The sequence below is a fragment of the Trachurus trachurus genome (assembly GCF_905171665.1).
Source record: "Trachurus trachurus genome assembly, chromosome: 22".
NCBI classification, from domain to species: domain Eukaryota; kingdom Metazoa; phylum Chordata; class Actinopteri; order Carangiformes; family Carangidae; genus Trachurus; species Trachurus trachurus.
Window position 1 is genome coordinate 19,850,877 of NC_139907.1, and position 16,418 is coordinate 19,867,294.

General features: G+C 40.2%; 1 protein-coding gene across 1 annotated transcript in view; it reads right to left on the reverse strand.

Moving 5' to 3' along the window:
- LOC311005246 (semaphorin-4E-like) overlaps positions 1–14,731 on the reverse strand; it is a gene marked incomplete at both ends in the record, with an annotated part of 69,301 nt that extends 54,570 nt beyond the window's left edge. Inside the window, 13 exons of the mRNA XM_083997602.1 lie at positions 10,971–11,245; positions 11,402–11,451; positions 11,541–11,707; positions 11,794–11,912; positions 11,996–12,218; positions 12,311–12,461; positions 12,568–12,737; positions 12,812–12,960; positions 13,061–13,171; positions 13,325–13,424; positions 14,008–14,019; positions 14,191–14,336; positions 14,677–14,731. Of these exons, the coding sequence (XP_083853728.1) occupies positions 10,971–11,245; positions 11,402–11,451; positions 11,541–11,707; positions 11,794–11,912; positions 11,996–12,218; positions 12,311–12,461; positions 12,568–12,737; positions 12,812–12,960; positions 13,061–13,171; positions 13,325–13,424; positions 14,008–14,019; positions 14,191–14,336; positions 14,677–14,731 (1,728 nt within the window). The remainder of the gene's footprint in view (positions 1–10,970; positions 11,246–11,401; positions 11,452–11,540; positions 11,708–11,793; positions 11,913–11,995; positions 12,219–12,310; positions 12,462–12,567; positions 12,738–12,811; positions 12,961–13,060; positions 13,172–13,324; positions 13,425–14,007; positions 14,020–14,190; positions 14,337–14,676) is intronic.
- Between the last annotated feature and the right edge of the window lie 1,687 nt (positions 14,732–16,418).

Sequence of the window (16,418 nt, forward strand, 5' to 3'; positions counted from 1 at the left end):
ACAGTCCGCACCGTGCAGAGTTTGTGCTGCTCCTCAGCTTCAGTTTTTTTTATTTACAGAGTTTCACACAGAACTTTCTGATCTTTCCATGTTTCTCCTTCTGCCACAGTAACAAGAGAACGTAGATATTTTCAGACAAGATAGTCTCATGACCTATTATTTATTACATTTCTTTTTCATTGAATGACTATTTGATTATTAAAAAATCATTGACCATCCTTAAAACATAAAATACTCTTAAAGGCTGAGGAGTCATGATGTTGTTGAGAAATAAATATTAAAAATTCTGAATTTTGACTATTTTTTATAGACAAAATAACTTTAATTACCACACATATGCACAATAAGTACCGAAAACAGGTACCGTTGAGTACCGGTACAGATTCCCAGGTTCCGAGTATCGGTACCGTATCGATTCAAATGTGAAAGGTACCCATCCCTAGATATTGGGCATTTTGATGAAATTTCAGAATGCACCTAAAATGCACTATAACATTTACAGGTGAATTTGACCTTCTCTAAACTTTTGAACATGAACATGTCCAACTGTTCAATGTTTCAGTACTTATCCACAAGTTTCCGAACGTCATCTATGGTCAAACCCGGAAGCCGGTTTTGCCGGTTTGGTGGAATTGTACGTTTACGTTTCCATGGTTTTCAGTCGTTGTCATAGTTGCGGTAAACGCATGGTTCTATTAACGCTGGCTTTTAACACGGATGTCAATTTGTGTGATATCCACTGTTAAAAGCTGGTGTGATGATCCATGCGCTTTACAGATACGACTACCGAAACCATCCACCCGAAGAGCAAAACCGGCAAAACCGGCAAAACAGGCTTACGTTTTTGACGTTCGGAAAAAGGTGGATAACATAACATGCTGTTCTCTAATAAGGTGATTTACCACAAAACAAGTGACTGATCAAAGAATTGGCCACTAAATGTTCTGGTTCAATGAAAGTTTCTATTTCAACAGTCCTCTTCATCATGCTGTTGACATTTTGACATCATGAGACCAGGACAACACCTAACGATCCATCAACAGTGCCTGGCCATTGGGAGGCTTCAAACAGGATGTTGTTAGAGGGAAGTGTCCACTGAGCTTAAGAGTGTCACAGAGTATCATCAGCAGGTTGAACAGAGACAGAGACTGGAAGAGTCACAGAAAGGCAAAGAGGTGGATGTCATTTGGCCACATGATAATTCATTGACACATTGACATTTTCTGTTGTGGTATACGCACCACTCTTGTTAGGCTTTTGTTTCAATAAATTGTTTGAGATGAAGAAATTACCATTCCATACTTCTACTTAAATGCCCTACTTCATGATATAATATGACTGTAGCATGAACTTGTGACATTTTCCATAAATTTCACCCAAAGGTCAAATATCCCTAACTTTTTGTGAGAAGCAGATGTATCATTATGTATCATCAATGTTGCAGCTGTTGAAGGTCTGGACAATTTCAACTATCTGCTGGGTAACTTGATTAACAATGATAATAAATCATAACATGTTGTTTATATTTTGTATTAATAGTCTTATGTTGCACAATAAACTAAAGCTTTACAATATAGCCTATTTGATGGATTAAAACAGGCACCTTTTCTGAAATATTGAATTTGTAGCTCAAACTTGTACTTCAGAGCAATAATTGATGGAAAATACTTTGCTGTCTACCAGTGGATGAATAGTATGCATTGTTAATTTGGGATTGGGATTGTCTGAGGGTATTATATAGATGATGAGACAGACCATGACTGGTCTGGTGACAGTGACGCATCCATTATTTTGAAGTGTAATCTACAAATTGGCGAATACACACTGGGATATTACAGTGTCTCTTGGTCGGACTGACTGTTAAGCTGAATTATTGCCTTAAGATCTGTTTAGTGAATGGAACCTGGAAAAGGGATTTCAAACGCGAACCTCATCCTGTGCAGAACACAAACAGCAATAAGACTCTCCAGCCTTTGTGGGAAAACAACCCGGGCTCGCTGCTGTGTGTTGAGTCATTTCAGGCTGTTCACGGTCAACCCATTTTAAAAACTATTTTCTGTTTATCAGCTGGCTTGAATGAGACACAGACAGACACAGCTGCCGTGGGGAAAAAAGGAAGACAGTGTTGGCGATAGTCTGCAGAGCTTTCCATCTTTCTTCTCCCTTTTGTTCACATTTCTCCTTTAGCCATGATTTCATACCCCCCGCCTCCCCATATCTCTCTCTCTGTCTGCACTTCTCTCCTCCATTTTTCTCCCCCATTATTGTCACTATACCTCTCTCTCTCTCTTTCCCCTTGCCACACATTTCCTGTCCCTCACTTAGCAAAGTGAAGAGCGACAACTCTACTACCTTGACATTCCCTCAGGGAACCTGGGCTGAAATAAGAAGTGATGTTGGCCTGATGCTGGCCTCGTCTCAGAAAGTTTCCTCTCAAAACACACATCTATCAGTTTATTACTGAATCTCCATTGTGCCAAGATGTAAAATTCAATGTTTTTTTTAGAGCATGCCACCTAAAAATTATTTTCTATAAGTTCTAACTTACCCACATTAGAATAAAAAACAACAACAATGTTTTAGAGTTGCACACGCAATCACGCATATTATCCCTATGTTACCAGCAATCCTCAAAACTATAGAAAACCAAAATTTGTATTATGTTCGTGCTCCACGGCATTTGGATGACTGTTACAAATAGGGAAATGTTAGACAGCTCAGCTCTGCAGTGTCCTGCCTCCACTGAAAAGTGTTGATGAATCACAGATTTCTAAAATTAAACTGCTTCATTTGTTGTTTCATCTATATAGTATGCACTATAGTAGGGAGAAACTGAAACTGCTATAGAGATGTGTCTTACTGTATTAAAAATCAATAATGTACAGTACTAAAACTTAGTACCTCACACAACCCCACACCAAAAAGCTCAAACTATCCCTTTAATGTTGTGGTTGAAATGTTGAAAAGGGGATCATCTCCATCGATATGGTTTGAAAAAGTTAAATAAAAAAAATGCGTGAAACAACATTCCAGGATCAACAGAAGAATTCCTTTAGTCCCTTGTGATGCCATCGAATGTTCTAACCTTCCCTGTCTTGGATACATTTTCCATAATGCTCCATAAAGTCAATGACAAGTTGGTGCCCTGTTATTAATAATTAAAGGTGCCATGGGATGTTCCTGCATTTAATGAATGTCCTGTCCTGAGGGGCCTCTGGTAGCACCGGGGGCCTTGCCCCAGGGCCATTTATGTCAGAATGGATTATAACTGGTGTACCTGAAACCATACTCTGACACGATGGTAAAAAGGCTGGCCTTGGCCATGCTTGATTAGACTTAGTTGAACATCCCACAGGACCCAGAAGCAAACAGAAGCTGCCTCTGGGACTTGCCTGACTGTAATTAGTGACCATAGCGTTAATTCCTAGGGGTCAAACAGAGGCTGTGCTACCACATGCCTGAATAAAGCTGATTTAATATCCAGTGGGGTCATTCTGAGGCGGTTGGTGTCTATACCATCCAGGGATATGCCCGCACATGCTCGGGAGGTAATACCAATAGGGAGGGTCATTCAGGGGGGGTTTTACTGTGCAGAGGCCGTCCTCAGCTGCCTTTGGGATCTATGAGTCATTTCCATCATATAATATAGGGAATAAAAAATGAGCAAAGGAAGAAAGAAGCCGGTTTATAATAGTAAAAGTATTTACTCTCTCTACATTTTCATTTCACTGCTTTTCTCTTTCAATCAGCTAAAGGTCTGGTCTCAGAGGCTCTATAGGTGCAGGGATCAGCTTTTTCATATCAGTAAAGTTCTGACTATTAAAACTGATTAAAGTCATCACTGTGATCTATCATTGATAGGGGGTGGCATTAGGGGCCTGCCCTCATTAGCAAGTTAAGGGGGGTTCAGAGGAACAAGGCGAAGAAGAGAGAGGTGGAGTCAGAGAGAAGGCAAGGAAAGTCAGAAACTTGTGAAATGAACAGAGGCTGAAGCACTGTGTGAATGAGTTGCCAGGGCATAAGTGTTGTGTGTATGCGTACAGATTGACATTTTACAGGCCCTAGGCATTATTTTCCACAGGCCCTTTTAGTTCAAATAAATTGCTATATAATGCATTTTCTATAATAGCTGTTTAATTATACAGGCTATAGATGTGGAAAATGGAAAATATCTCAGCTGCAGACTAAAGTGAACTGTTAAGAGAGACATCTACAAAAAAAAAGAAATAAAATAAACGCCATCGCTACATTACCACACTCATAGAGCCCCAGAAAGCACACCAAGCTGCTCTTTGGAATGTCGCCATGAGAAAACATCCAAATTCAGTCATTAATTGCTTCATTTTCTGACAAGGCCCGAGACACTTGGGTAAGAAAAGTCCCTCATACCAAGCCCTAGTTAGATTTTTTAAATTTTATTCTCTAATTTATTGAGCCATAACTCCCTTGAGTCAATGTAAACTGAAACCATTTTTTAAGCATTAGCTACAACTCTGCCAAATGGGATATATGAAATGATGCACAAACAATGCTACATCAATTTTAGTCAGAGCAGCACTAGGCAGCCTCTCCATGTTTGTCATATGGAGAGCTTGGTGTGTAAAATAGCTTTTCTCTCTCCAGACAGGTAATCTCACTGTTAAATCTCCTCATTTCCATTTGTCTCTGCACACAACAAGATAACACATTAAAACAAAGCCTCAGACTTTCTGGTGTGGGATCTTCCTGCTTCTTTGGCTGCTCTCCTGCCTGCTGGTTGTGTCCGCTGACTTTCCCTCCTGTGTGGATGAACTGACCTGAATACTCGGCCTCACCCAGCTGCTTCTCAGCAGGTACAAGTGTGTGTTTATAAAAGGGGCATTCACCGCCACAATGGACTCCCCCTGCGAGTCACATTTATTTATTTCTGTCAAGTCATGTAACAGACTGTGAGGGCACAAAATGTATCTTATCTTCATAGAAAAGCACAAGATCTGTTGATCTGCTTTCAGGGTTTTTTTTTTACCCCGGTTATGATAAGTCTGAATATTCTGTGAAAAGGCAGATACTCCCCTTTACTCCCACTGGAGAAAAAAACATAATCATTTTTCAGACTTCATCGCAATAAATGAAATTTAGAAATATACATGCATTGGAGTGTCGTTTAGCTCAGTTAGGTAGAGCTGAGGCTATAGTCCTCGCTGCAGTCAGACCCGTATCGAATCCAGACTCGGGCGGCCCTTTGCTGTCATTCCCCCTCTCTCTGCCTCCCTATTTCCTGTCTCTCTCCACTTAACTATCAATTAAAAAAAAGGCAAAAATGCCGAAAGAATATAGTTAAAAAAGAAATATACATGCATATCTCAGCCGAAAGGAAGGGTAGCTTGGATGCTGGACTGAATATGAGTGAACATTAAAAAACGAATAAATGGCCCACACACTGCAGGGCTCAGATTCATAAAATAGAATTGGTGCAATGAATATGTGAAAATTGGAGCCCTGCAGCATGCAGGCAATGTATTAGTTTGTTTGTCTCTTTGTGAATGAAATCTGAAAATTGTGACAATGACATTTAGTTAAGAAGCACAAACAAGCTTCTCCATGACTGAATGGCTAACATGTTGGCAAGCACTTAATTCCTATAACATGTTCACATTCTAATACATTTCCTGTAACAAGCAATGGCTCTTTTTTTTCTTTTTATTATTATCATTATCAGTCATGTTGGTGTCTTTCCTGTAGGTTCTCAGGGTGCCACTGTTTTAAGAACTTCATCCACAAGACACTGGTGGTGATTTCGGAACTGATGTGATTACAGTAAAAAAAAAAAAAAAAAAAAAAAAACACACTGCAGAGGGAATTCAGAACTCAGTCAACTAAGGGGCTTAATGATAGTCTTGTATCAGATGATGGATTACACAGCCATCATTTCGTTCTTCTTTTTTTTTGATTAATGAACAGGTTTCAAAGCCTGTCCACATAATTTGTTTTTTTAAAGCCTGAGGTTTAGATGTGATGCTGAAACTGGGACTTATTAGTTATACATGACTGCCATCTGGTGGAACTTATGTCGCCTTGAAAATGCTTCATCATATAATTCCTGCTGTGTGCAAATACGAATTAAGTAGCTTTTTTTTTATTATTCCTGTTCTGTCAAACACCTATGAAGTCAAATTCACTGACTGGAGAGACAATGCTGGTAAATCCCACACTCTGCTCTACAGGCCATTGGCTTGAACTGTTAAAAATAACTGCTAAAACTGCTCGATGAACGTTGAAACAGCTTATCGATCCTTATTTTTATGAAAAAACGTGAAGGTTTACACAGCTCTCCCTTCACTCATCTGCTGTCACTTGTGTCTGAAAGCTACACTGTACAAGACTGGTGTCTGATCAATACTTCACTGCTCTTCACTGTCAGTGCCTGTAATCTTTTGTGATACTTCAGATTTTTTTTGACATAAAAAGCTCAAATTTAAAGACAGTGAACTGCAGCAGAAGCAGTTGGCGGCAGGTTTGCCTCTAATATTTTGGTGTAGGTATCTCCCTTCAAAGCCTATTGATTGAATGCTGCTTCCCAGCCTTTGGGCTAAAACACCAACATACACCAGAGCTCAGGACTGGATCAAACAAGGGAACGTACACGCCTGGGGTAATATGTGAGTCTGTTCATGCCCAATGTGTTTTAACCGTCAATTAACTTAAACTATTTTTGATTTTTCTTCTCCTAATAAACAAAATCAAGGTGTGTTTATTATTTTCCTTTTCATGTTGCCTCTCTTCTACAGATTTTACATTCATATCCATTTTTTTTCCTAACGCATTCCACTCTTGCCTCTTTACTTTCAACAAAATGCTCCCGGAGGAGAGGAGAGCTATTCCAGTCACACCTTCGTCTTATAGACAGGGAAAAGAAAGACAATGGAGGGCAGAGGAAAAAAGAGGAAGAGGGGAAAGGACTGAAGGAGAGAGGGGGCAGAGGAAAGGAAAAGACACATGGGAGGAGAGTAAGGAGGGAGAACCAGCAGACAGTCAGAGAGCAGACTCTCTCCCCTGAGATCTAATTATACCATTACCACAGAGCTCAGTACAAGGCCATTTTAAAAAACTAATGTTGTGTCTTTTTCCTCCCACATTTTCTCTGCAACTCCAGATAAAACATACACAGCTTCTCCATATACATGGAAAGTAGAGCACAGATTTTACTCACATTTTTTAGCAGATGATCTTATAAATAGATCTGTATAATTTCCAGCTGAATATTATCATTGTAGCTGACTGATGTGCCAAACCCAAAGTAATAGCACTCTGAGTGAAACTGGTATCTTTCTCCTTTGTAGCTACCCATAGTTCTTTGCTGCAATGTTCTCTCCAAGACCTTACTGCAGCTCTAATTATTAAACTGAGACATAGTCTAGAAACTATGAAAGAAAAATACAGCTTTCCATGCTGGGTTAACATGTACTGCAGCTCCAATTTTCCATTTCAGGTTCAATGCAGTAACCCACAGTTCACAGTTCAGAAGATGTGATCGCCATGGTGATTTTCCCTTACAGATAAAGAATTGAAGATGTGCTCGCCTCTTTGTCTGAACATGTGGGCTCAGGGCGCCTCTGATGTTCCACACACCTGTTGCTCACTGTGTGAACAGACCCTCTGGACTGTCAGCTGTCTGCTTCCAGGAGCATCACCATGTTCCTGACCTGTTTCATGTGTCAGGATTTGCTCCTTATTTGACAGTGAGATGACATTTCGCTGATGTATTCTGGCATTGATCTTAAAGATGGCTACCAGGGCTTCTGTAACTTTGTGATGTCACTAAATCTTCTATGGTTTTATTAAATTGGAAGAGAGGCTCAGATTCCCTCCTCAGAAACCTGTTGTCTCAGATAGGAGATATCAAACTAATCTAAGATAAATGTTTGATCATTAAAACCACCAAAATAAATTGTTTCATGATATCAGATCTTCACATAAAACAGCAAAAGTAAAACATGGGATGTTCAAAGTTTAAATTGCCATTTCTGATTTGAATTAAACGAGTTAAGTAGGATCCTCTGATCATACACTTCCAACTTGGGAGCAAAAGATAGTGTGGATTCTCCGCATTGCTCTGCACACCATAAAGCACACTGTGATCCTCACTGGATGCAGAAATGATTGAACTCCAAACAAGCCATCTTCTGTCAAGCATCTAGGCATTTATCAAATAGGCTACATCAATAGATGTTTGCCATAGCCTACATAAATAAGCCTATAAGTCCTCCAGTGATTTTGTTTCTTTAGGGCTGTAGCTACCTAATTACATAGCGCAACAACAAAGCCCCTGGCAGAGCCCAGCAAGTGGCTGAGCAACCAATAACACTGCAGAAACTCACAATTATTCAAAGCGACCCCCCAGGTGTTATCGCTATAGGCAGCAGCTATGGCAACAGCAACCAGGCAAACATGAAACAGCAAACAGGCCTCCAAAATATTAACAACTCCTCAGCAAGTAAAGAGACAGACAGACAGATGGATAAAGGGATTATATCCAACTGACAGATTTCACGCCCAGTCAATGTGCTGTTAGACTTTCATGTTTTAGTTATTTTGTATAACTTATGTCGCCCCCTAGAGCAGTGGTTCCCAACCTGGGGGGCGGGACCCCCCAAGGGGGTCGCCAAAGATCCAGGGGGGGTCGCGAAGCCCTCTTGATTTTAAGGGGTTTAATAATTTTAATGTAATTCAAATGTTAAATAAATGAGTAGGCTAAGCATTTAATTCATATATGTGACAAAATCAACTAAATTCAAGGGCCACATTAAACATTTATTCATGTATTTAAATAGATAAACAAATAAATGATAGGCCTATATCAATAGATGACTGAATATCAACAGTTTTAACACATTAAATACATGGCAATATCAGTCATAACAAATACTACTGATAATAGTATTTTTGGTTACAGAAGTTAATACATCCTATAATTGATCAAAAAGCTAAGGTAGCAGCAAAAAAAAGAATAAAACTGCTGATCTTCCTATTAAGTTATGCAGGGAATGTCATCATCTGTAGCGAGTATGAGCTGAGTGATTGGATTAATAAAAAATACAAACACAATATTTCAGTTTAGCATTGGCTGATACATCAACTTGTTTAATCAATAGGCCTACTGGCTAGCATGCTACATTATGTTCAGCATGCTTCTTTACAAGTTACCAAAACCAGCATCTCACTCATCAACCCAAACACTTAAGTTATGTTACATGAATATAACCTCACTGTGAGGTCAAAGTGAAGAATGTCCTGAAAGCTCATCAACTCCGATAGGCCAATATCAATAGGTGATTGAATATCAACTGTTTTAAAACATTAAACAAGTATTTCATGTAAAAGAAGTTATGATGTTCCTTATTTTATTTTATTTTACTTTACATCGGCGGGGGGGGGGGGTCACCAAAGTTTTCAATGGTAAAAATATGGGTCCCTTAAGAAAAAGGTTGGGAACCACTGCCCTAGAGGACTGTGTAATTACAAAAACACCGCTGGCGCTTCCACATGAGTGTATGCAACCCTGCTGGTTAATGTTTTTACCCAATTGACATAATTTCATTTCTCAAGTATGAAACATAGGTTGCTAACCTACATTACACTCAGCGCCACTTCCAAGACAATAATAGGTTCAGTGCATGTAGCGTAATCCCACTCATAATGTTTTACAAATAAAGTTACTTACCTGTCAACAGCAGTAAAGCGGCCACCTGTCTTCCCCCAGTCCAATCTCTGCTCTCAGGGCTCTCCACTGACGGAAAGGATATGCGTGTCCTCTCTGTTGGTCACTTTCTGGCTTTGACTATTCCTTCTGCTGAATGACCAGGCTTTTACTTTGTAGTACAATAATCCACTTCTAACCTGTGTCTTGGGCACTTCTCCGGGTTGTCAGTCATGATTGTAGGTTACCTGTTGCAAGGAGACTGCTCATCCCCCTTCCTTCCAGCGTCCATTTTTCAAGATGGATCTGTCACATCCGGTCTGCGTTCGTATTTCAAATGGAACGCGCTCGACTCAGAGGTGACGTCATAAGGAGCTCCGAGTTCCTGCGCAGCGCACATGACCTGTTTCACCCATAGATATCTTGGTTCACTTGTTTAGCTGTAAAACGAGATCGTATGTGACCCATGGATGTATAATAGATCCATGTTGTGACCCGGTCGCCATGTTGAAACCAGCAGAGCAAAAATGAAGCTCCGCCCACTCACAGGTGCGTTCAGTGATCCCGCGGATTTGTCGTCTCGCGGGAATATCAATGGTTGACGAGAAAAAGAACAAATAGCCTAGCCTGGATGTGTAAATGTTAAGCACTATAAGCTTTCAAAGAAACAGACTTTAGAGCTGGGTATCATTTCATATAAGCCTACATAAGCCCTCATGTATTAATTATACGTTTAAATTTTATCAAGGCCTAAATCTATGCATAATTGAGGGCATAGCAGCTTTGCATGAAGTGGACGTGTGGCAGGTAAAATTTTGTTAAAATTTCTTGTTTAAAAAATAATCAAGGAATGGCAAGACTCCCAACCCAATCAACAGTTAAAAGTAGATGTAGCCTACCTTACAGATCATTTATGTATTTGGAAGTCAGAGATAGGCTAATCATTATTCTCAATATTCTCACTTTGCAAACTGAATGACTGGATAATACTTGATTGTATATGTTTTCTGCATTTATTGAAACCATACAGTGAGTACAGGTCAAAGACTTCTTTTAACACTCCCTCTCCTCCTCTGTGAGAGCATCACTCCTATGACCACACTGAACCTGACCGTTCTCCATGTGTTATTCCTTATTGGTCTGGTCATTACAATGGATTCATAGGGGTCACTTGACTGTTGTTTCTGTTTTCATTCCCTTGCTTCTTTGCCTTGATGTATGTGATACAAAGTAACTGAACCAGTACCAACAAGATGACACCCATGAGGATCAAAGTAATCATCAGGTCCCTTACAAGACTGTCAGAGTCCTGAACCTGGACCAGGTACTGGACCACAGTCTCCCGGTGCACTTTACCCTTCACCAGTTCTACTGTTTCACAGGTATAAAGCCCAGCTTCGGAAGAGGAGGGTCTGATGACGAGACCTTGGCTGAGCACAGTATGTCTGGGTCCAGGAGGGAGGATGCTGTCAGAAAAGCGCCAGCTGACTGGTAGGTTGGTTCCAGGAGAACATGGGAGAACCTGTGCTATCTCAGTGGTGAGATGGACAACAGTCGGTTTCTTTGTCACTGAAGAAGAGATCGAGAATCAATGGTGAACATCTGCAATATACCTTTTACATTTCATTATAACCAAGATATTACTGTAAAAACCATGGAGATACAGTAAATGTGTAAGATGTAAGATCTATTTTTGTCAGCTTCTGCTTGGGGGAATCAACTTACATTCAGAGGTTGGGCAACTGTTGGTGTCTCCATCACTGAGGCTTTGAATCCTTCAAGAAGAAAAACCTCTTTCAATACGGAAGCCAAAACCGCAGAGCATGTTCTCATTAGTAAAAGATCAACAGGGCCTCTGACTTACATAGACTCAGTTGATGCGCCAACTACAGATGCACACTGGTCTCTGATCTTGTCCCAGCCACAGTAAGGGTCTCTGGAGAGAAGGCAATCATTGCAAGATGTGTAGTGGCTACAGTCCCTCACATCAACCTGAACAGCCATGTTAGTGGTGCCGCTGTACAGCTGACCCTACAGAAATACAACACAGTTTGCTGCTGCCCTGTGAAAGGCTGTGCTTTGCGTTATGAAAACATTATTCATAAACTGGGCCTCACTGTTTTGGAGATGAGCTGGAGGAACTTGACAGGCTCTGGGGTGGGAAACAGTTGCAGTTCCTCAATAACGTGAACATCCTCGCCGTCAAATTTTACCGCCTTCTGCAGCCAACCAGAGTCTGAGGGAGTGCAAAGGCATGATCCAAACCTGAAGCTCATCTGTCAAGATCTGTGCCATCTGTGTGCCATGCTTGTTGTATACCTGTGCCGATAAGCATAACCTGATGCTGTGTTTGGTTCAGTGATGTGACTTGGTCCACAACAATTTTGGAAAACCGTGTCCCTCTCTGGACCAGCAGAGGTTTACCAGTCATCGGTGTTACCACCCGTTCCATTAAAGGGTGGTTCTTCACAAAGAGCAGGGTCTTGTCCGAGAGGTCGAGAGTGGTCGTCACACCCATGGCCCGCATTTCATCATTAATGCACTATCAAAATATAACAATTGGATTATGAAGGTGTCACAATTCAAGAACCGTGTTAAAGATTAGAATTCACTCCATCCTGGTTTGATACTTACTGAGCCAGGGTGGGGGAATGGCTCCTCCTCTGTGTATGTGTCCCAACTCCCATTCTCCCTCTCAGTCAGAAAGCTCCCACTGAACACCTGACTGATGTCCGACAGCTTGTAGGCACAGACGGCAGATTTGGTGCATTCACCTGAGGACTCCCTATGAAACAACACAAGGAAGATTTCCTGTTATTTTCTCTCCCTCAGGTATTTATAACACATTTACATCTTACAACACTAATTAGTTACCACCCTCTGTAACTTACGAGCTGGAGGTGAATGTGGCGTAGAAGATGCTTCCATTATTTGGGTCGTGGAGAAGAAACACGTCCTGAACAAGAGCAGGTGAGCCTCCGTCGCCAAACTGGCAATCCAGACGGGCCTTCAAGAAAGAAGTCCACTTTTTCTGCAGGGTCCTTTCTCCCCCCAGGTCACTCTACAACAAGACACCTTAAATTACAAGTCAGATTTACAATTAGCTGCTCTTGCAAGTAAAATGTTGGCCTATACCTTGCAAACACGGGCAATCCTTGACACTCGGATGCTGTCACGGTGTTCCTCCACAGCGTTCTCAGTAAAGAATAAGAAAACATTGTCGTCTTCACTATTCTCGCTGTCTTTACTTCCCTCAACAAGGTTTATGGAAATCATAGTAGGGTCTGAAACAAACCATTGGAAAACATGAGATCACATAAAGAAAATACAGTGTAGTGGTGTAGAGTTATGAACTGATTGTGAAGGTCTGTCTCAGCTGCTCACCGTTGAACCAGGACCGTTTCATCTCAGTCTTGAGAGGGTTTAATCCATGTCTCTGAAACAGCTGCTCCGTGCCCAGAAAGTTGGAAGAAGTGGCGGTGTACAACGTGTTTCCTGTCAAGTGGAGAGGGAACAGCCCTGTGTAGTTATTGCTGTCAATATCACAGACCGAGTGTCTTTCTTTTCTGAATCTCAGTGATCCACCAGACGTTCATCAGAGGGGAGCAAATGAGAACTTGAAGAATCTTTGGACAGCTACGAACTCACCATCCATGAAGGAAGCAAAGTGGTCGTATGGGTCAAAAGGAACTTTCCCCTTTCCCACCTGCTTGTTTCCGTCCAGTGAGACTTTTCCATTGTTGAAATTCTGTTGAAGGAGATGTAAATGTTAGTGGGGCTCAGTTAGCTATATTGGGAGATGCAATCAATCATCTCATTTCAGTCAACAGAAAAACAAATAAGCAATTCATAAATGTTAAACTATTCCTTTAAATTACCAAATATTTTTTTCCCTAGGATAATTATACAAAGAAAGCGTCATTTTTCCATGTTGTATACCCTCTGGTTGATAAAGCTCTAGGCTGCTAAGATTTCTCTTTTTATTTGTAATGTTTACAGCAGCTGGTTGTACCACTTGTTTCATGCTGGCTTCTAATTAGAACCCATACATCAAAATAAGACAGGAGCTGCATTTGGAGTCTTTGGGAAAGTAAAGTTACTTACCAGGTGGTCACATGCAGGGTTGAAAGCATTTGTCCCACACACAAGCATTTTTCCATCTCCCATTGTATGCAGCATCCGGATGAAGTTATCACAGTCCTAATGTAATAATACAGGATGAAATATTGGAGAGCCATGGCCGATGACACTCGGATGTAGTTATTCACTCCTTACTATACCTGTGTGCCCCTGCCTTTCATTTGACAGAGAGCTCTGTCTGCTGAACTCACTGTCCATTTAGCCTGAAAGAACAGAGAATTAAGAGAATTAGCAATGATCAAGAAGCCCTGATAATAAACCGTATACAGTATAGCACTTTCCATTACTATTTTTTTTTTTTTTTTGCTTCAGTAGCCTATGTGAAACTCCAAAACTAATTCCTCCACATTGGAAGTCACGATTTCTCTGGTTACCTCACTGGTCTTTTTGGTGATGTCATCCAAGCTGAGAGTGAGCACTTTCCCTTTGGCTCCAACAACAAGCTGACCGATGTCGACTCTTATCATCAAAGAGCTCAACCCATCAAAATCGGACTCTTTGAACTGTTTCACGTCCATATCTGAAGCAACAAAGGATGAGAGGCTATCTTTCATATCCATGCTCCGTTGTTACATGTTGTTCACACTACTAATAATGTTGCACATGGACCGTTTTGTTTTGTTATCTTTTTAGTGTCCTTTATTCATTTTGCGTGTTTTAGTTTGTACTTTTCCTAAATCTATTTGATTACTTTCATTATAATATCATATACTGTAGGTGATGTTTTATTTATTTGGATTACCGAGTCTACTGTACTTCGGCTGTGTTGTCTTATGTAAAACAGTCTATTGAAATGCACATTATAGTCTATAGACATTTACAGTTCATATATTTTTTATAATCTACATTGGATGTCTTACCTTTGAAGGTAACACTCCTGCGGGGTTTGCTGCTTGTGGGAAAACTTTCACCCATGATGAGGAGGAAATAAAAGAGCACTACAGTCGGTCCCATGATGATCCTAATGGCCCAAAACAAAAACACACCCGTTAAGTGATTTAGCAAATTAGTGTCTGACCTGTCACTTTCCAAAAGACACCAGTGAACAATTTGTGTATTCATTTATGTTGTTTAATTTGATTTGAAATTCAGTGTGGTTCCATAGAAACAAGTTTTACTATTCCATGCTCATCAACTGACTGATTTAGCTTTATGAAGTTCATGATGGTAACTGCTATAATTCACTGAACATCAATAATTATGGGATATACATATGTATTCAAATGATAGGCTACTGACACATTTTCAGCACAAACGTTTTGAACAACTGTCTAAATTGTAAATAATACTTTATGATGATTTTAAGGCTATTTATTGACCCTGCATGTTTATTTGTAGCCTATCTGTCAAGAGAGGGACACGTTCTTGCAGGCATAAAACTGTATTGTTCAGCACTTTCAATGGAACTGACAACCTGCTCTTTTACTGTAGTTGCGAATCCTCCATCTTGCACTAAAGCGGAGTCTGCAGGCATTCAGTGCAGCTGAAGACTGCAGAAGTTATACTGTAGATGTGACATGTCTTGGTTCCACGACAGCCTCAAGCCACTAGAGGGAGCAACTAAACTGGGATTTTTACACAAGTAATGAAGAGTTCTACTGTGGCTGCACTGTAGCCAACATTATGAAGAAGAACAATATAGTTATTACAAAGATTGCTCAAGATTACTTAAAAATTCAGTGAACTAAATTGCTATCAATGTATTTTCTGTCATTGCACAGAGCGAGTCAAGAGTGAACTTGCAGTGTAGGCTACATAAGGCTGATATCAAACCCTTGGACAAAGAGCCTATGCTGGGGATTTACCAGTTAGCACTTAATGATTTCAATTTTGTTTATGACAGACATGACCTTAAAACTGCTGGCTGGCTCAGTTCCGTAATACCTCACATTATTAAGACGAAATACAGTTATAAATCTTTTCATAGCTATAAATTCATTAAGAAAATAGATCCATAAAAACCTCACAAATTGATTTTAAGCAAATAGCACAGATAATTATCATACAAGATGAATGCAGCCTAATATCTGAGATAATCTGAAAAAAAAAAATCGGTAACACTTTACAATAAGGGTCCCTTAATTAACATTAGTTCATTATTATAGTACATTATTAAGCATTAATATTAGCAGCCCCCGCCCTCGTCATCGATCTATTGGTCCTCGTCCCTACGTCACCACATTCACGCGCATCCCTTGGCTGCACACACAGCCCTTCATGCCGTTCTCTCTCCTCATTGGATAAAGGTTGTAGGATACAAGGAAGTATACAAAAAGTTTTCTCCTCGGCTTACAGCAGAGCAGAGTGACTGACAGACCCGTGTTTCGGACCAAACACTCTATGTGATTGCTGTTGGAAGATATAACTATTTAAGACTTATATTAACACAAACATTCCGCTTACTTCTGCTTTAATGCTGAGTAATGCATAGCCTACATAATGATAACTAATTTCAATATTCAACTTTTAATTTATCAACTAACTTTGAGTAGTAAACATTAATTAACTGCTTACTAATAGGCTACATTAATTAATGTGTTTCCTAACCCTAAGTAATACATAATAATGATTGTTAATATATATGTAAGCAGTTAATTAATGC